Consider the following 21,342-nt stretch of genomic DNA (forward strand, 5'->3'; position numbering starts at 1 on the left):
TAAAAAAAGTCATAGTATAGTAGGTAAAACCAAATCATGACGTCGTAACGTATGTCTAAAAAGTCTTTGTACAGCATGTTGAAAAAAGTCTTTGTATAGCATGTTAAAAAGCCATGGTATAGTATGTTCAAAATCATAGTACATTATGTCAAAAAAGTCATCATTTGGTTGTTGAAAAAGTCCAAAAGTCATATTATACTATGTCAAAAAAGTCACAACACGGTATGTTTTGAAGTCATAATATAGTATGTAAAAAAAAGGCATTGCGTAGCATGTCAGAAAATATCACAAAAAAGTCCTAAAAAGTCATAGTATTGTATGTTAAAAAAAGTCATAGTGTGTTGTGTCAAAATATTTGTCATAGTATGGAATGAAAGCATAGTATAGTATGTAAAAAATTCAAAGTATAGTATGTCGAAAAATATCACAAAAAGTCCTAGTATAGTATCGCAAAATCATAGAATAGTATGTTTAAAAGTCATAGGATACTATGTCAAACACGTCATCTCATAGTAGTAAAAAAAAACTCAAGAAGTCATAGTTGAAAAAATGATGAAGTCATAGTATAATATGAATAAAGTCATAGTATTTCAAAAAACGTTTTCAAAAAAACGTCATCTTATATTATTCGAAACAAAATCATAAAATAAGTCACAGCATAGTATGTAAAAAAGTCATAGTATAGTACATTGAAAAATATCATAAGTCATAGTTTATAGTATGTTAAAATAAAGTCATAGTCTATGTTGAAAAAAGTCAGAGTATCGCATGTTAAAAAGCCATAGTATAGTATGTTAAGAAATCATAGTATATTATATCAAAAAAGTCATCTTCTGGTAGTTGAAAAAAGTCAAAAAGTCATATTATGGTAGGGAAAACCAAATCATAAAAAAATCATTAAATAGTATCAAAAACTCGTAGTATAGTATGTTGGTAAATCATGAAAAAAGTCATAGTACAGTATGTCTGAAAAGTCCTAGTCTAAAATGTTTAAAAAAGTCATGTTATAGAATGTTAAAAAAGTAATCTTATAGTATGAAAAAAGTCATAGTATGTTGAATAAAATAATAAAAAAGTATGTCAAAAAGTCATAGTATAGTATGTTAAAAAAGTCATAAAATATAATGTTGAAAAAGTTATAAAAAGTCATAGTATAGTATGTTGAATATAATTCATAACAATTCATACTAAAGTATGTCAAACATACAACTTTTCGACGTACTATTCCATGACTGTTTTCTACACACTGTATTATGAATTTTCTGTTTTTTCGACATACTACTCTATAACTTGTTTCTGACTTGTACTATGACTTTTTATGATTTATTAGACATACTATACTATGACTTTTTTCATGATTTTTTTCTACACACTGTATTATGAATTTTCTGTTTTTTCGACATACTACGCTATAACTTGTTTCTGACTTGTACTATGACTTTTTATGATTTATTAGACATACTATACTATGACTTTTTTCATGATTTTTTTCAACATACTATATTCTGACTATGTATAGTATTTTTTCAACATACTATACTGTACCTTTTGCAACAGGCATGTCATGACTGTTGGGTCTGTTAGTTTTCTATGACTCTACAACATTAGAAATTTAGAAATATCACTTCTACCAAAAAAATATGATTTACGAGGTTAGTGATGTTGGACTGCTACTATTTTGAACACAACTTTATTTACACTTTCTGAAAACTGACAGCTTTGCACTTTATTTTTGAAAACAGAGAGGTTGAAATGTCAGTTTATGAAAATAGCCGGCCACATGTAAAAGTAGTCTAAAATGAGATGAGGTTTTAAACTGTATGTAAAGGGTCTTGAACCTAACTTCAGGAACCCTATGTATACCTTGCAATGCAGGCAGAAAAAACAACGTATATGGACCTATAATGTAAAAATATCAGACAGGGATTACGTTTTTATTTATTTGCAGAAATTATGTAGTTTTTATTAATGCACAATTAAATGACAAGTGCTCTGCAATCACAATCACAGGCAAAGCAAATACAGTTAAACCATGTACAATTAAAGACAAAAATAAATAGATTTCCTTTTCTAAATGTTTTTCAGAAATGATTAGCTTAACACTGCTCCATAGTTTCCTTTTCAAAGCTCTTCTACTTTGTGCCTAAATGCCAGTCTGTAAACAATGATGCAATTAATTTTTTTCCATTATAGCCATACGTTCTGTTTACTTTTAGAAACCAGGGAAGATGGGACAGTGATTGTAAACAACAAATAAACCGTTATATTTGAAAGCAATTTTATTTAATTTTGATATTGGAAGCTGGAGTGTGGAACTATTGTCTTCCCCTTCTGGCAGTATGAGTAATTACATGAACAATGTCAACGTGCTTAACCCTTGTGTTGTCCTCCCAGCTCGAAACTCAAAATGAACTGTTAATTGATGCTTTTGACAGTTTTTGAAACTTTATTCCGTTTTCTTCATTTTTGCAACAATACCATCAGTATACCGTACACATCACAAACACTATTTTCTTTTTCAAATTCATGGTCAAGAGACCTCATTTATATGAAATTGTCCTTTGTCAATGCTTTTTTTTGAGGAAATAAAACACCCAAAATGTAATAAAGTAGTGAACTTTTTTTAACTTACAGGAAGTGTTATAATGTGTTTTATATACACATACACCATCCATGTAATATTTGGATGAAAGAAGTCCAAATTTCTGATGTAGAGGCAAATTTGAGCCCAGGACAACGGAGGGTTAAGAACATTTAGTGGACTTCATGATGCAAGGCTGGTTGACGCCACTTTGTCAAATGCTCATGGAACATATGGAATGTATCCCTTAGGAAAAAATAAATTCACTTCCTGGGTAAAAAGTAAAGAAAAATAACAATTCTGATTAACAATGATGTCTCTTTATTAGGAGGATTATTACACATGATTTCACAGTCCTCGTGGTGTTTTGAAGTTCATTCCGATAGCAGGCTGAGTGACTTGAAGGTTGGATAGGCCACTGAAATCCTACAAGAGGAAGAACAAAAAATCATTCAGGTAAATAAACAAGAACAATAGTCATCACATGGTTATTTATTTTTTGTAACACTTTACAAGGATTTAATAGGTTGTAGGGTTTTATTTGTGTAGTGTGTAAAATAAAATACCCAAATGTTATAGGATAGGAATTATTTTTCCAACTTTAAATGAATGATTTTCTGTCTGAACAAAAGATTCATCTCGACTGTATGACCTCCCTGTAATGCTAACTCTGTAGAAAGAAGAAAAGACCTTCACGACAGCAGGTGTGGTAAAAACACTTGTCTAAAGCGGCCGCTAGAATCAACACAAACTGAAAGTTAGATATAGTCACTTTAATTCATATCTTTTTAAATGAGAATAGGTACTGCTCTGCTCTCAGAGAGGGTGAGCAACTTAACCTGTATGTAACTGGAGTCGTGTCATAAGCTATTCGGACTGGGACGTTTTGACACCCAGCAGAACCTCGTAACATTACTGTCTGCATTGTTATTGCCATTGTGTGTGGTTGGCACTGTGGAAACTGGATCAATAAACAACATAAAACATCCATCATTAATGTCATAAGTTACACATGGAATTCCCTGTGCCATACACCTGTTATATTTTATCTGAATGTAATATGTGAATGTGCAAAATAAATTAATTTGTTTTAGAAGTCAGAATGCCTGCCATGTACCGAGAATCTTCAGGGTCCATAACAAAAAACTGAAAAATTATCTTTTACTAATTAAAGCAGCAAAATACATGTGTTTTACACTTACCAGCATTTTGAGCATTTCTTTTGTGTCTGGATCCACCTCGATGAGTTCCTGGTCCAATGCAGAAATCTGAAAAGACGAGATTAAAAACAAACATTTTAGCTGTCGAATTGAGTCTTTTCTAACAAGTGCAATTAAACGGTTTTTAAATTAAAAAGGTGTTGGGTTCTCGCTGTCGGTTACACCATTCGTTACCAAGCTGATAAAAACGGCAAGATGTGTGTGATGTATTTAATGTCTCATGAAACAGTCAAACAAGAAAGACAACACTGAGCGGACCTCGGGGACGTAGTTGTCCCTCCTCTCTCTCTCCTCCTCCTGCAGCTTGATGGAGATTCCTCTGACTGGGCCGCACTGAATGCGCTTCATCAGGTGTGTGACATACCTGAGAGAGACAGGGGCACAAGATAATCACCAGTATAAGTAACACGTCAACAACAAAAGACACTAATTGATCATTTAGAGTTTACTTTATGAATTACTGGAATTGTAATGTCTTTGTACATTATAGAGTGGTCTAGACCTACTATATCTGTAAAGTGTCTTGAGATGACGGTTATGATTTGATACTATAAATTAAATTAAATCGAAAGGTCACATATAAACCGATCACTTAGTTTATTAGCAATTTTAACACATTACTTGGAATCTTCTAACAATTCATAAAATCTGCAATATCAAAAATACTAGGGAATTTTTAATAAACTTAGTTCATGTTTATTGTGCAATAGCTCTCAAGTTCATTATACATAATAATTTACATATAATCGATAAATATTGTGACTTACGTTCCCTGAAACAATGAATAAGATAGGAAAACTTTCTTTTAGTAAATCACAACAACCAACCAAATTTATTCAGCATTTTCTTTTTAGTAAACTTTGTGAACACAAACAATGTTCTCAATGCTTATAAACCAATAGACATTATTTGGATGGCTATCATAAAGTTGTAACTAGGCCTGCACAATTAGGGCGTAAATATGAATAACGATTTTTTAACTTAGAATTGACCCCTTTCATATCTATCCACCGTCACTAAAATAAAGGGAAAAAGGCCCAAAAATTGCGCATTAGGGCTGGGAATCACCAGAGGCCTCACAATTGCGATTTTAAACATATGGCAATATTCTGCAATATATTGCAATGTTATTATTTTATCATAGATTACTCCCAATTTCAAATGATGTCTCCAAAAGGAAACTTTATCAACAGCTGTTTTATCTGAAAAGATATATTTCTCTGTTTGTTCATATCACTTCAATTTTATTGTTGCAAAATGGGATTGTCAAGCAGACAAACTGACCCACACATAAAGTATATAATAAAAGATCGATACTTGGCGCCTGTGTATCGATACAGTATTACCACTGAAAATATTGCAATACTATGCTCTATCAATCCCCCCCACCGTGCATCACCACAAGCCTGCAAACATAGAGGCTTCAATGAAGAGAACCAAGAGCACTGCAGCGCTTGGGAGCAGTTTAAAACTTATTTTTTACAGTCTATGTTTAAAACTCACAGAAGAAAGCAGTAGTGTTTGTTATGCAGTCGGCTCATAAAATTCAATAATTAAAGTTAAAAAAAAAATGTATTGTGTACAGGTAGAATCAAGATCGCAATTTTATAACGACAATTGTGCAGGCCTTTTTGCAACTGATTATAATCCCTTGATTATTACTAGATACTTTAACATCTCCCAAATAACAGTTTGCAAATAAACAACAATCCTCTCTTTATTTGATTACTATAAAAGGATCTAATGGGGCCAAATAAATGTTTTATGATGCTTATAAACACTCATTCACTTACTATTATAAGCATTAGTGGCAACTAGTGGCCATAATGTTGATAGATGGTTTATAAAAACAATTATTAACCATTGACAAAGTATTAACTATTCATCTAAAGGTATCAACTAATTATTTTATATTACACTAATGATTCAAATAAAATCAATTATAACATCATTTCACAGACAGTGAAAAGACAATTGACTCAACCATAACTTTACCATTTATTTATGAGGATTATTATATAGTGTTTCCGATACAACTGATGGAACACCAGCTAGCAGGAGTTCATGTTTCTGCAGTGTGCAAACTCCAAAATTAACCACACAGAGTTTAAATGGAACCAAGTTACCCTGCAATTTTGTTGCGCAGAGGCTTGCTGGGGATGATGGCGATCTCTTCGCACACCCGCTTGTTGGTGTGGAAGTCACTCCCCAGGCGCGTGTAGTACTTCTCAATGATGACCCTGGCGGCCTTCTTGACTGTCTTGGTCCTGACTCGCCCCTAAAGAGAAACCAAACAGAGATGCTTCAGTGTTCATACAACTGTGAAATATTTGCCTGATACCAGACGGAATTGTCAATTTGTGAAGTGGGCGGATTCAAAGGTCTGGATGTAGGCACGAGAAATACAGTAACACCAAATACTCTAGAAGAATATATTATGTGGAGGAAGGTCACATGTGTAGTTGTCTAGTTGATGTTTGTTGCACTGGACTGCACATTATTGGTCAAACTTGGAATATTTTCAGCTGGAATGGTATTTTAGAACGCATTTAGCCATACCAAAGATCCTCTACACAGTCTCTGGCAACACCTTATTAATCAATGGTTTTGTAGTGTCAAAACACAACTGTCACTACATCTTTGGCAGACTACCAAAGTCTAATTTGCCAATAACTACTATCTAAAGCAAAATGACTAAAATGAAAGCGGTGCATTTTTCCCAAATCTATTAACTTTCTCACAAGTCAATGTACTGAAGTTAATCGTACTGCAGAGGGCATCTCGCTTACTGTAGTCTTGGTACTAAGGGTCCCTGCAAGTGTCCTCCAAATGCGTTTAAAGGCCAAGTAACATGCATATAAAGAGCAATTTAATCACTAAATATTAGAAAATAAAAAGGCACACTTAGTGTACCCTGCCCTTGCGCTTCAGGTTGTACTGACCACCAAGTCTTACACACAATTTCTAAAATAAAATGTTGAGTCAAACAGCCATTATGATTTCAGGAAATTAGTTTTGAAAGTATACTTACCCGCTACAGTAATAAAGCCTGAAATAATTTGAAAATTGTAACGTTTAGCTACCCTTACTATCATGACACTTTAGTCCCCTAACGACGGTTACACTGACCGTTGGGTAATGCTTTGCTTCGTAAGCAACAGCAACAGTCAGGTGAGATTTTAAAAGCAGAGAATGACATACACAGGCCGAAACTTCATGTAAAGAGTGTTGTACAGGTGATATTCTTGTTATGTTTCTGACCGTTGGGTTGGCAGTTACCTGCGTACATTTTAGCCCGTGTTTACATATATTCAACGCCACTAAGGTGCCATATATTCCGGCGTTTATAAACGTTGTGCCGTTTGGGTGCAGAGTGATGCTTGTAACCGCTTGATGGACGGACAGACGATAAGGATTGAAAAAGATTGTGAGGGCTGGTGAGGTGAAGCGTTCTCTGTGTTACCCACCATGTTGACTCGGACCGGTAGAAAAGAGACACCGGCTGTTCATACAGGAAGTTTATGGTTTCGACTCGCTGTCACACATCGCCACCGCGGCCAGCAGCGACGACTAGCGGCGGGAGGTGAAAGGTGCACATGAAGAAAGACAACCGTCCCTACACACTTCATCACTGGTGGATCAAGTTCTTACACCCTCTACAACTGTAAGTAAAAGAAGAAATCACCGAGCAAAATTCCTCCATAAATAATTTTGTATACACTATCATTTAATAACATTAAGTGAGATTACATTAGATGTTACTTGATCCATTCCTTGTTACAGCTGCAGCAGTTTCCTACAGTAAAAAGCAAAAAACAAACAAGTAAACACACAAACAACAGGCAAACAGCAGAAAATGAGCAAAAGGTGTTAAAAAGAATGCAAAGTGGCATTAAATAAAAGGTACTGTAAAGTGCAGTTGCCATTGTACAAAAAATAATATTGCAGTGTAAGTAAGTGAAATTAAATTGAATATGTAACTAAATAATATAGGGAAAGTAAGTGACCATAATATAAATGATATTGAACTGTTATCACACATAATATTAAACAAGTAAATACTTTTAATAATGAGAAAAGAAATACCGATAATAAAGATATACAGAGTGTGTGGAGTAATTGAAAACTACAACATTATCAGGTAGTGCAGAGTCTGACAACGGCCGGGACAAACGACCTGCGGAACCTGTCCTTCTTACGCCGCAGGTATAGTATAACTATTAAGTTATAACTTTGAAAGTATAACTATTTCATCATATTCTGCTGTTATAGATTGTACATACAAATACAGTATGTGTGCCTGCTTATATGCTGACTTTGCTGCTACTAACAACACCACTGTGTCAATTTGCTTGAAGCAGTATTGAACAAAGTTTGAGTACAACACTGCCCATTCATGTGTTACCTTGTAATTTTGATTAATTGCTCTTATACACTTTCTATTTTTATATGATAAACTTCTATTATTATGTTTTGCTTTTCCCTATGAATCCAAACTTATTTTTCTGTCCAGATGCCACTGCAACACCTGAATTTCCTCTCTGGGGATCAATAAATGCTCAGCGGATCTTATGTAAACAAGTTGCAATAAAATGTATTCAATTATCAAACTTGTTGTGTATTAATTGCTTTACATATTTATGTTTTCATATTGACATGTTTTTAAGTTAAAAAAATATTTTTGTCAGTAATTACTAGTGAAGCCGAGAATTTATATTTTAAGACAATGTATAATAATGAATTTCTGTCTTATTCTACAAAGAAACTATTAAGTACAACTGTTAAAAACAGTAAGTGCTGTAGGAAATGTACAATATATTTATTACCCTTGACATGCAACATGTAGTGGAACGTTTTTTGTGGACCCCAAGAAGACGAGCAGCCAATCGTATACAATGCATTAAATCAAATCCTAGTTACTCACTAACCACCTCTGAAAAACGTGACCACACTCCTGTGTGTAAAGTATCTCTAGACAACCTGCAATTTTGCAAGAATTTAAAAATGACAAATTATTTATTTTTGACAATTGAATTGATTTTTTTTTAAATGGGGAAATGCAGTTCCATGGGACTAAGATCATTTCAGCTTTGAGATGCTTTTGGAAACAAGTCTTAGTGAAAATATGTTGTATATTTTGATCCCAAATATCTATTTTTATTTACTTGCATCAGCAGTTTTCAACCTGTAGGTCAGCTGTCTACGTTGTCTAACTTTTCTTTAAACTTAGTTGATTTTTTTTACTGTGAAAGGCTGGATAGTTAGACTTCATCAAGCCTCAAAAAAAATATTGAAATAACAAAAAAAATATCACAACTCACTGACATACTGTAACCTGTGACAAGGGAACATTGCATTCATTTAGAGGCACCATCAACTGTGAGAAACTCATATTGGATTGCAATTAGTTTTTTTACGATTGCTATGACAATTTTTGAAACACAAACATTTTAAAACTCAACAAAGTTAGCATAAAATCTGTCTGTCAATTAACACATTTACTGTTACTTTTCACACAAACTTTTTATTATTATTCCGCCAGATTTTTGTCCAACTACTAGTCCCGGAGCGTTGCCAACACACACACACAAAACACCTTGAAACGTGTGTAATGATCGGGAGTGTGTGCTGTGACTTTTCAATTAGATTTTTCCTGGTTTGCGTTTTTTTAATTATTTCTCTTTATATGTTGTTAAGCGAGTGTTGTACTTTGAAAGCAAAGATTACTGTAACTGAAGTCAAATTAATTGTTTGTTTACACAAACCTGGACAAAGCTGGTTCTGATATGTTACAGTCTACATACAGCCAAAGAGGTGCCCGCACGAGGGAGAGGAAGAAGAGTACCCCAACAATTCAATTCAATTTTATTTATAGTATCAATTCATAACAAGAGTTATCTCAAGACACTTCACAGATAGAGAAGGGCTAGACCACACTCCTGAATTTACAAGGACCCAACAGTTCTAGTAGTTTCCTCCAGAGCAAGCAACGAGGAAAAACTTCCCTTTGGGAACAAACCTCGGACAGACCCAGGCTCTTGGTAGGCGGTGTCTGGCGGGCCGGTTCAGGTTGGAATGAAGAGTGGTAATAACAGTCCAAAAAAATAGTAGTTTGTAATAGTTCTTTGTAGTAGTTTTTGGCATAACAGGGCACTGTGCGGCATTAAAAGGCACAGCAGGAGTTAGCTGGGCACCTCAGATCGCGCCAGGATGTAACAGGGCACAGCAGGACATGTAGCAGGACCACGGCGACAGCAAAAATCATGGTAGCAGATTTTGGAGCCTCCCTGATCAGAGGGAACATGCTGGGGGGAAAAAGAACATAAGGACTCTGGGGAATGACTCCCCAGAGCTAGGTTAGTGACAAGCATTTCTGGGACATGGATGCACACAAATGGAAAGATAGAAAGATAGAAGAGAGAAAAGCTCAGTGTGTTGAAGTAAGTCCCCCAGCTGTCTAAAACTAGTACAGCATAACTAAGAGAGACAGGGTAAAGAGAGGAGCCTGGTCAGGCTAGAACTCTTCCCAAACGTATTGGGCTGTGTGCCCTGCCTTCCTGTAGTTTTAACATATATTATGGATTATATGATAGATAAATCTGATAAATATGACAAGAAGCAGGTGGGCCGGGTTAGGCAGAACCTGTGACTCCTCACTCCCTAACTATATTCAATTCAATTCATTTTTAGAGGTGCTCAGTGCATTATGGGAAGTCCCCTAGCAGTCTAGGTCTATAGCGGCGTAACTAACGGATGGTTCAGGACTTTCCTGAGCCAGCCCTAACTTAAGCTTTTTCAATTCAGTCTCGTTTACTTTTTTTATAAACCATACATTCTGCAAAGCTACTCTGAGATGGCTCATTCGTATTTGTTTTTTAAATTTCTGCAGCAAATGAAACAAATTGCAGCATTTACTAAATTCAACAAACAAAAATGTAGAGATGAAACTGCAGTGTAAAAAACAACCTAGGATCAATAATATGGTGCCTATTGGGTAAGGATATTAGTGTTTTTATGACACTGGGCTATGACTGACTAAATGTTCCTGTTGGGAGAGAACTCGTGTTAGTGTTTTGGAAGAATTTTGAGACATGTTTGCAGTGTTTTGGTAGACTTAGTATGTTGCGTTAGTGTATCATTGTATTTTAAAAATTAGTGTTGGAGTTTACAATGTATGGTTTTGAACATGAAATTAACTGTTTTGTCAATTGTTTGTTGTAGGTGTGTTGGTGTGTTAAGAGTTTAGGAAAGTTGAAGAAATGATGATAGCGATCGTAAAAAAAAATTCTATATGCCATTACTACTATTCTATACTATATGAACTATTTTTTGTTTTAACTTTTTCATTTTTATTTTTTATATTTGGAAAACATTCACAAACAACACACAGGGCCACAAAAACGCAAAGAGAAAAACAGGAGGGAGGGAGACAAAACACGTGCAGAAACAGAAACACACAAACAGACAAACACGGACAAAGAATCAGTCACATACGCAAACAAAAGAAATGGCTACAGCACAAAGTTACAACATGGACTTTAAGGAAAACACAGCACTGTTTTTAGCTTCAAACAGCTGGAAGGCTAACAAGTCATTCTAAATCAAAACATTTACAGTAACGAGTACAGTAACATTAATCACTGCGGAAATTTTGGATGCAATACTGTTCTAGAACTGACCAACAGGAGAGCACTCCCAGAACATGTGCAGATATGTACCTTGAGCTTTAATTGGGCAGAAAGTGCATAAAGGGCGGCTAATATTTTTCATGTGGTGCATTTTCACAGGGGTGAGACATGTCCTCTGAATGAAATTGTAGGGAATCTGCTGATGGTCTGGATTGCGAGATTCTGGAATGTTAGACCATACATCATACCCAGTCAAGATCAACAATCAGTCCTGGGCAATCACATGCCCTGATCCTCTCAATAGGAAGGGCAGTGTGGCCCGGTTAACACCAAGAACTGATAAAGCCTGGAAAACATTCAACAGTTTTTAGGCTGCACAGTAGATAACTTCCAACTGGTATGGATAGGTAGAGCCCTCTGCCAAGGGACACCGTGTGTCTTGAGTGCCAACCTTAACTGTTGGTCAAATAAAAAAGAGGAACGTGGAAGACTGAATGCATTTTGTAAATCGATATAATAGAAGGATAACAAGCAAACCTTGCTAAAAATGTCTTTTAGATAATGAACTCCCCTTTGTTCCCACTGTTTTGCTTTGACCTCCCACCAATCAGGAGGGCTGTACTTTTGATTAATGATTTGAAAAAAGTGCACTAGTTACAGGCTATATGGCAGTGTGTTTCAGCTAATCTCCAAGCCTTGGAGTGACCAAGGCTCTGTCATAGCACTTTCTAAGGTACGCTACAAACAGATGTACCTGGATTAAACCAAATAAGGAGGGGTCTCAAGACAATAGACCAGAAATAATGTTTAAAGTTGGGAACTGTAGGGCCGCCATCTTCTTTTATCCTCTTAAGTCGCGGCCACCTGCATTTAGATATCGCTGATTGCAATTTACGCCACTAGCCAGCAGGAGAGGAGAGAGGTAGCATAGAGCTCACAAAATTGACCCTGGGTAAAACATTAATTCTCATCACTGAGATACAAGCTTGAATCGACATGGGGAGATCCATCCACTTCTCCGTGTCTTTCAAAACGCTGTGGAGAGCAACAGAATAGTTATGTTCAATAATCTGGTTTAAGCAGGAGAGGGCCTTAATGCCTAAAAATTTAAACTGCTTATCAATGGGGATGTCAGCAGAGATGGTTGAGTTGCGGGTAGAATCATTTAAATGAAGCACTGTAGACTTTGTCCAGTTCATTTTAAAGCCCTAAAATGATAGGGGAGGAAGAGACTGAGAGGGGTTCTCTTTTTAAAAATAAAAAAAACATTGTCCGCAAATAATGAGAGATGATGCTGTGTACTACAAATGGATATTGGTGAAACCATAATCGATTGGCGAATGGCTTGAGCCAGCGGCTCTAGAGAAATGCTAAATAATGCAGGACTCAAGGGGCAACCTTGGCAGGAGGCTCTAGAAACTGGAAATAAAGAGAAGGAGGTGCATCCGGCTAAGACTCAGGCTGAGGGATTAGAATAAAAAGCTTTGGTCAGTTTTTTCACTGGTATGAAAGGTTTTCATTGTGTCAAGAGAAAGACGTGACATTGGGATCTTACTGTCTTCTGCCGCATCAACAATGTGGAGAAGGCGTCTAACATTATCTGCTGCCAGTCTCATTTTTATGAATCCTGTTTGGTCAGTGTCCGCTGATTTTGTCACATAAGACCCCAAACGACGGATTAGGAGATTTGCAAAGATTTTTATGTCGGCGTTAAACAGGCTCAGAGGCTGATATCTAGTACACTCTCTAGGATTCTTTTCCTTTCTCAAGAGTAAGAAAATTAAGGCTCCACGCTCTCCGCTGCTAACACTGTAATGGAACCTTAACGGCCCTCCCCCATAACTCTCCTCCAATCACAAGTATAGCTGCTGACTGACAGGATTTTAGGCAAATCACACTCACTAACATGCAGAAAGTGTTCACTGACAAACTGCCTTAACTGTGTTTTCCCAGATTTACTGCTATTATAATTACTTGATTATAAAAGATAAATTGACATCGAGATTTAGCTACAATTAGCCACAAGTTAGCTGACGTATGCTGAATTACGAGAACAGTACTAACCTCTGCTAACAGCAAGGCCTACATTAAAAGTTAACCAGCCTGCTTCTATGTGAAAAAGGCAGAGATATACAGACTTACTTGAAAGGTGAACTTGAGGAAGATATAGCAGATATGCGGTTTTAACACATCTGTGAGGATGTAAATTACCTGTAAATTTGTCCCTCCCCTCAGGCCCCTTCTCCCAACAACAAAACAGTGACAGAAAGTTGAAACTGAAAACCGGTGACACAAAAATCTAAAGAGTTAAAAAAAAAAAAAAAAACTCACCAAAAAGGCACCATCATAATACAAACGTCAAAGGTAAATACTATAATAGGATTGACATTACTTTTTGATGTTTGTGTTTTATATATCAGTTCAACATTTTACAGTGCCAATATTTCTTGTATCCATGCCAAATTATATTTTCAATACCACAGGTTACTGTTACTGTTCTAGCTCCATACCACATCACCTGCCTCTCTTAAGTGTAAATACTGAACTCAAACAATTAAAATCAGATCTTTCATTTACTTTGAAATTGTATAAAAAGTCCCAAAGAGCAGACTGAAAACCTGACACAGGCACTGAGCATCCATAAAAACAATATGAATCTAAACTGAAATTAGAGTGAACAAGCTGGATTCATCAACTGTGTATAGTTGCAATTTAAATAAAATCAGAATATAGTATCTGATGCAATTAATAAAAATATCTTTAAAAAAAAGAAGACATTCACACAAGGTGGAGAGATCATTTATTTTACATAAAAAAGGGTGCAAACTGGAGTTTCCCTTTAGGTGTGGAGGGAATAAAAAGTGATTTTATAAGGTTCATGTGACACATGGTATTGTATGAATCCAAGGAGAAAAAAAAATAGGTATCTCAGATAAAAAGGACCTTTATCTTTCTGTAAATGAAAAATATGAAACCATAAGAAATTTGGGTCCTTCATTCTTGAAGCCCTTGACTAACTCATTCAAATACATTTTTGAAGTGACATTCATATTTCAACACAATGTTTATTTACAGTTTTAAGCTTTCTCTTAATAATAGCTCTGAAAAAGAAAAACCTATCAATGCCGAGGGGAGGATAAACTCTTGGAGCTGTACAATTTGATTTTCCACAGTCTAAGAAACCAAAAATCAAAGAATACATATTTTATATCCCAACAGAAAGAAGAAAGTGTAATTGTGAACTCTGTACAATTTACAATTTTCAAATAATCACGATATTGCAATAAATGCCACCCTAAAACCTCTCCCTCAAAGAAAAATATACAGTAAATCCAAGACAATTCTACAGAACAGCAACAAGGAAAAAGTGCCAGAGAACCCATAAAGACCGAAGCCATTCATTCACACTTTAACTGTCCTTTGCTTTGATTTACACAGCTTTTACACACAGGAACGTGACTTACACGCATAAAACACAAGTCTGACTGAAGTGAAGTATATCAGAACTAATGGGAACTGAAATGGAATGTGCTGTGAGAAGACATGAAAAAGTTTTTTGTTTTACATGATGACTGGAAGCCATAACGTCTCACTGACCCAACAGTATATGAGCTCTACAGGGGAGAAATTCCCTGGAGAGAGAGAGAGAGCGATCACTCACTGTTGTCTCCGGATAAGCCATGCAGATACAAATCATACAGAGTACTCCTATATCGCTCTGTATGAGGCCCAGATAGTCAAAAGTAAATACATTAGAGTAATACATCTATATCTACCATTTGAGTCGGGAGCTAATGAGTTAGTCGACCCAGTTTAAGGAAGAAGCAGAGTTTGCAAAGATGACCAACAAATCCAACTCTGAAATCATCAACTTGGTCGATAAAATGATATTGGTTTCAACATTAACGGAAAGAAACCAACAGAAGCAACACATAAAACATTTTTCCTGACAATCTTTAATATCTCAAACAACACTTCCTGGTACTGAATTGAGCCACGTTGCTCAGCAATTTTTCAAAAGGACAGTGGTAACGTCAAGGACACAAGGTGGAATGCGATGGTCAAAAAAAACATTCAACTTCATATTTTCCTGGCACAGTTAAAAGGCATGGGCTAGCAGTAGTTTCAGGAATGGCACTCGGGGAATTCAGGGAGAACGTTGAAGGCTATATAGTCTGGATATCCATCTCATTACCCAGAAATACTTTCAACATTTCTCACGTAGCTGATAGGAAACAGCCGGGGCGTTGCTAATGCTTTGTGGGGGGGAAAAAAAACACAGGCAGCAGATGTTAACGAAGGGTTTCATTGACAACAGAAACATTACGGTGAATGTTTCGCAGAGACTGAAAAGTGATTTTTACCTGCAAAACCACCAACATCTAAACGGCAGCTCCTCTGGGTGAAAACCTCAACTCAACCCTCATGCGAGCATTTACAGCTGCTAGCACAGGACTCCCCAGGTGAGTTTCACACCTGTCAAACACACTCAAGAGGCACTGAGACATCTCAAAGAAATGAATACCTGTCATTCAAATAGCCTATTTTCCCACCATTCCCCTCAAATCCTGTGTGGAATTACTGTGATAATGACCAAGAACATAAAAACAAACTAAAAAGGTCCCGTAGATTTTCATATTCAAGTACTTTCAATAAGACAATAACTTAGACCCCAGAGTAACCGACATGTCAGGGGTGAGAATAAACCAAAAGCTATACAGTGTAAATACACGCAACAAGCAGGTTTACATAGGGATTCATTGAGAAAGTATACATCATTGTATTTCTAAAGATGATGGAGCAGGTCCACAAAACACCAAATGTAACACTCTGCTGAGAGTTGATTCATCTGGGATGTGTGTGTGTGTGTGTGTGTGTGTGTGTGTGTGTGTGTGTGTGTGTGTGTGCGCGCGCGCAGAGAGCAAAGGAGGAGGGTGTCATGGCACAAAAAAAAGGAGTGGGTAGGGATGAAAGTAAACTTAAAGTGTATTCCCTGCACCCTATAGGGAAGGCCTAGCAAATGAGGCAGCTACGATTAAAGTAATAAGCACGTTTGAAGTACAGTATTAAGAAGGCAGGGTCTTGTCAGGGAAAGCCGGGGTCAACAAATGTAGTGCAGTCATGGTCTTTTGTTTTTTGTTACCCTCTCTTTCCCCATACAACCATGGCAATTTGGAATGGAAAAACAAAAAAATGCATTCAGAAAATTCACATTAGCAAGATATAAAATAAAAAAATAAAACACCTGTGTACGTTAATTCACTCTCTGTTCGGAGGATAGGCAAGGTGACATTACGAGGATATTGTTTCAAGGCAGTCCTCCATGACACTAAAAAAAAAAGAAGAAAAAACTAAAAAAATGGTATAGACATGCTCACTTATCCGCCCTCGCTCACGCCAACGTTGGGTTTTCTCTCTAGGCATTGAGGAGAGCAGAGATGTCCAAATTAAAACATTGCTTTGCAGCACAGGGGCCTTCAAACTGGACACGCAGGGGCAGGGACTTCTTAACACCTTTACAGATTATTACACCAAACCTTCAATTTGGCATTTCTCTCCTCTTGGGAATACATCCTCAATGTTACAAGGGAACTCAATAACTGCTCTGATCCTAGCTGGGGAACAGTCAACAATTTTGGGCTTTATTATACAGGTGACCTCAAAATTTGCACTGCAAACCTCACAACCATCATGCTGCCAACTTCTTTATCCAACTGGTGATGTGATGTGGTGGTCGACTGGTCGGGGTTAAGGCATTGGACAGTAGCGTTGAGAGGCTGTGGTTTAATTTCCAAAGCACATCAAGCCAGTTTCTCTCGTCACTGCAAAGCAACATTCCCCAGTGTCTACTGGTGTAGAGACCATTATTAACCATCACATTATTAAGATCAAGAACATGTAAGACCCTCCCTTCCTTTCATCTGTGTTTGGGTCTCAATTTGTTCCCTTTTTTTTTTTTTTTTTTTTTTAAACATTGGCCTTAACTCCTTAACTGCAATTTCCTTCCCATGCGCATGACAGATTATATAAATTCTCCAAAGTCATTTACGTTTCTGTCCATACATTCAGTGTGTATGTTTTAGAGCTAGTAAGAAAACTGGTGGCAACCAAGAGATAAATAGCATAAATAGCATATAGTTTTTCAGCCCCAAGTGTCAGGTTGCTGTTCATTATCACAAAGCCAACATGAGCAAAACTGCATGTGAGTCAAAAGAGAATGTAGTGTGTTTTAACAGCGGCGTGGTTAAGGGGAGTGCTTTAACCAAGCAGCGTGAGCAGAAATCATCCTGAGAGAACACAGTGGAGGAGGTGTCTCTGGTCTTCTGGTCTCTCAGGCCCGGGTCCCAGTGCCAGGGTTGACCTCTTTGGAGGAAAAAAGTGCAGGGGCCAAATGGCAGACTGATGCTCTTTGTGCCCAAAGATAGGCAGTTACACTCTTGGCTTCCCGTGTGTTCAGGTTTACATTCAGTCCCATGTCAGGAAAGACCAAAATGGCTTTGTGTCGGGCAAACCACTTTGAACTGAGACTTGACAGAGGGGAAATGAAAACATGATTTTGTGAGTCAAACAAAGAAATCATAGTATGCAACAGGCTGAAGGTGGCAACACTCCACAGGAAGATCTGTCTTCTCCTTCTCCAGAAGGCAAACGAGAGAAAAAGTCAAAAACGAGGAGAGAAAAATGTTAATGCTGGGTGTCTCAGGAAGGAAAGAAAAACAAAAAACATGTATCCTTTGCAGAATCCCAACAAAAAGTTTTCCATTTGGGCGGCTGGCCTGCAAAACATTCCAAATTGGAGGAGGTAAAAAAAAAAAGAAGAAAACATGAAAAGGGACTCCCATCAAAAGACACAAGTGTCTTGTACATCTCTACAAACCGTTTTAACGGGTCCCTCCAGAGAGCATTTCAATCAAGATACTTCAGTTGTCTCCCTCTTTAATTCTGAATGGGACCTTATTGATTTCTGATATCACAATCAACTGAGCCGGACCTTGGAGCGTTTCAGGCCGGTGATGGATGATCATTTGTGTCTCGGCGTGTTCTTCTTCCGTTTTCGCTTGAAGAAACAGCAGCACCTGAGGACAGAGACAGACATTAGACCAATACATAGATGAGGGTGCTTCAAATGAAGCAAAAAAAAAAAAAGTATGCTGAATTTCAAATCAAACTTTCGAATCTGAGCAGATTCATGTTTTTGGGATCTTAATAGTGTGAACTGCAGCTGGCAAAGTATTTGATTTATAGGATACAAGATGGATGCATTGTCATTCACCAACTTTTTGCATGGTTTTGCACCTCCAACAAAAAATGGCAGAGGGGACTCAACTACAAACTGTGACTCTGAAGGCAATATTTCTCCTCTGCAAAACAATGGAGCAGTGCACATAAAGCACAAGACAGGGTGAGCCTAAATGGTCGATAGAACATACGAAGACAAGAAAAAAAGCAGGGGATCAAGACATAGGACAGTGACTGGGTACTCTTAGAATAATTCATTAATAACAAATAATGGTGCACCATGCAACAAGAGTTAAGGAACCTTTAAACTGAAGCCAAATGTGCTGCTAAAAGAGTGATATCTGATTGGCAAACATGTTTTTTCTTGTGTTCGAATTATGATGTTTTTGTAAATCTGTGGAAAACCTGCTTTTTACAGATTCTGTTAGGCCCTGCTGATTTCTTACAAATGTTACAGGGGTACATACAAGATGATTTAGTTATTACTTATAGCAAAGTACTTGTACATTCCTTTTGCACTGATGTGACATCAAGTTTTAAGTTAGTATAACTGCTCACATGGCAGCCCTACAGTATTCTATACTCCTCTGTCACTTAACAAAATTGGGCGATGGTGACAAAAAAGTAGAAAAGGGCTTGATACTACACAACGTAGACAATGTTCTCAGGGGTATAAGGTACTTTTGTACCAGTGAGAGTCTACTTAAGATGTGTAAATAACGACTGAGCCCCAGCCTAGGCTGGTCCACTCCCTGTCCCATGAGTCTGATGTGGACGAGCAGAGAGGGACTCACCACAGGTTGAGCATTTTCACGCAGCTACAGAAGAAGAGAGAGGAAACAGTGTAAAGAGAAAAGAAAGATAGATTAATACAGCAAGACTAAGATGATGGGACTGGGCACATGCCACACAAACATGCACACCATCAGGACACCGGTGGACACGGATAGGGAACGTTTGAGGTTAGAGGAGAGAAGGTTACAGAACATGCAGCTATTTTCCTGTGTTAGCAGAGTTCAGGAGCCCATTTAGGATGAAAGGTGGGTTAATTATTTATTGCAGAATCCCTGGCTATGAAGATGTTACAGTATCAAAATATGCTGTGTAATGTATGCTACATTTGCAATAAGAATGTGCATTCAACAATCTTTTAAAAAATATATTCTTTTCTGCTTGCTGAATCATATAAAAACCAATAGCTCATGTGATTTAACTGCCTAGTTTGTAATGTTTCCTAATGTCAGACATTAAATGCCCATCTCCATCTTAATAAAGGTTGTTGGAGAAACAATGGAAGTAAGTGCAAGATAGAGTTGACCCAACTAGTCACTACTATTCTGTAATAAGGCCTTTCAAAGTTGTTAGTAACTACTTTTTAAACTACTTATTTACTCATTCTGGAATCACCTTTACAACTTCAAAAATCGTAGCTAGTAAAAACTTCAAATCAGTTGCTAAACTAATGTAGGGCTGTCCAATCAAAAGCAATCATCTAGGTAAACAAGAACTAACTGTAGCATCACAACCATCAAAATTAAAAATGTTGCCATGGATTGACTTTTGATCAGACAATAACATCGTTTTACAATCCATATTTGTGCTCATACGGAGCTCATGCAGCTGATTAGCGGATTAAAAGAGGAGATAACTTTAGATGATAGAAATACTGAACCAAAATTCAGAGTAAGTTTATCTGACACTGCAGAGACTGAAATTTGTGTTATAGTTTGACAATTAGAGGCCAATTTCAGTCTATGAATGATAATTAAAAAGATGAAAGAGCAAGTAGCATTAATTCACCATGGGTAACTACTATTCCCTAAAGAAGACAAAACATGAATTAAATTGCATCACACGCATGATTTGCATTCATTACTTCATGTCTCTGTACCAAACATCAACTTGTCTGACGAGGTATCAAAGAGACTGGCAATAAACACGCCAATCAGTGTATCAATTGTGTGAGTAGAGACAACAGGAGGATGGCCTGTCATCCGGGCAGGAATAGAAAGGAGAGCAGATTAAAGGAAAACCTCTGGGAAAGCCATGAGGGTTTTTTTGTTTTGTTTTTTTACAGTGGCTTTGATGGACTCTAATGAGGCTGGGACTGAAGTACAAATACTGTACATTGATACATTTTTTATGTAAACATACACAAGTAGTATTTGGATATATTGTGCAATAAACATAACTATGTATTACAATGCTACAGAGTGAAATCTACATTCAGAGGAAAAATGGAGTTCATTTTACCTTTTTTATTTTACCTTTATTATGATTAACAGTTTATTTTGTTTTAAACATAACCCAAAACATACAGCTCACAATATTCATATGCCTTTTTTTATGTCTTGCTTCTGGAATAATGTCCCCTTATTTTAAATGATCAGCTGGCCAATTACCTTCTTAACAGACTACTTATTCAGCACTGACTTTTAATTCAAAAATCTGTATTTTTTTGGGAAACCTTCTCCAAAAACACAAACATTTGGTAGAACCACTACAATTTCCACGGTTTTGATTTTTTGGGTAGCAATTTGTGCATAATTTCACACCCACTATTTACAGGGGCAAAAGCCATTTATCTGCTTACCAGAATGCACACAACACATTTATATATTTTCGACAGAGTATTTCAACGGGCCCGGTATAGCCATAAGCATAAATGGTTCCA

The 21,342-nt window shown here is 36.8% G+C and overlaps 2 protein-coding genes across 7 annotated transcripts in view; both read right to left on the reverse strand.

Annotated features, from left to right (window-relative positions):
- Positions 1-2,884: 2,884 nt before the first annotated feature.
- LOC117950465 (40S ribosomal protein S17) lies at positions 2,885-7,472 on the reverse strand. Of its 2 annotated transcripts, none has more exons than XM_034881536.1 (5): positions 7,269-7,472; positions 5,928-6,079; positions 4,060-4,165; positions 3,784-3,849; positions 2,885-3,007 (listed from the first exon to the last, which is right to left on the reverse strand). In XM_034881536.1, exons 1-5 carry the CDS (start codon positions 7,269-7,271, stop codon positions 2,930-2,932), a joined length of 405 nt encoding a protein of 134 aa, XP_034737427.1. In that variant the 5' UTR covers positions 7,272-7,472; the 3' UTR covers positions 2,885-2,929. The 2 variants fall into 2 exon arrangements, with proteins under 2 accessions (XP_034737427.1, XP_034737438.1); XM_034881547.1 differs by lacking the exon at positions 7,269-7,472 and adding an exon at positions 6,894-6,917.
- A 6,740-nt stretch (positions 7,473-14,212) lies between these two features.
- Positions 14,213-21,342, reverse strand: part of csnk1g1 (casein kinase 1, gamma 1) — a 40,952-nt gene continuing 33,822 nt past the window's right edge. For 3 of the 5 annotated variants that reach the window (XM_034881178.1, XM_034881158.1, XM_034881166.1), the window contains 2 exons: positions 19,463-19,486; positions 14,213-18,505 (listed from right to left, as the gene is read on the reverse strand). In XM_034881178.1, coding sequence (XP_034737069.1) covers positions 18,451-18,505; positions 19,463-19,486 — 79 coding nt within the window. In that variant the 3' untranslated portion in view covers positions 14,213-18,450. The remainder of the gene's footprint in view (positions 18,506-19,462; positions 19,487-21,342) is intronic. The other 2 variants (XM_034881188.1, XM_034881174.1) reach the window with 1 other exon arrangement.

Source organism: Etheostoma cragini, chromosome 1 (assembly GCF_013103735.1).
Source record: "Etheostoma cragini isolate CJK2018 chromosome 1, CSU_Ecrag_1.0, whole genome shotgun sequence".
Lineage (NCBI taxonomy): Eukaryota > Metazoa > Chordata > Actinopteri > Perciformes > Percidae > Etheostoma > Etheostoma cragini.

Excerpts from the sequence above, each read along its gene's own strand:
- LOC117950465 (XM_034881536.1), bottom strand. Across the intron at positions 4,166-5,927 it reads CTGCGCAACAAAATTGCAGG|GTATGTCACACACCTGATGA; the intron begins GTAACTTGGTTC and ends TGTCTCTCTCAG. Across the intron at positions 3,008-3,783 it reads AAGAAATGCTCAAAATGCTG|GATTTCAGTGGCCTATCCAA; the intron begins GTAAGTGTAAAA and ends TTCCTCTTGTAG.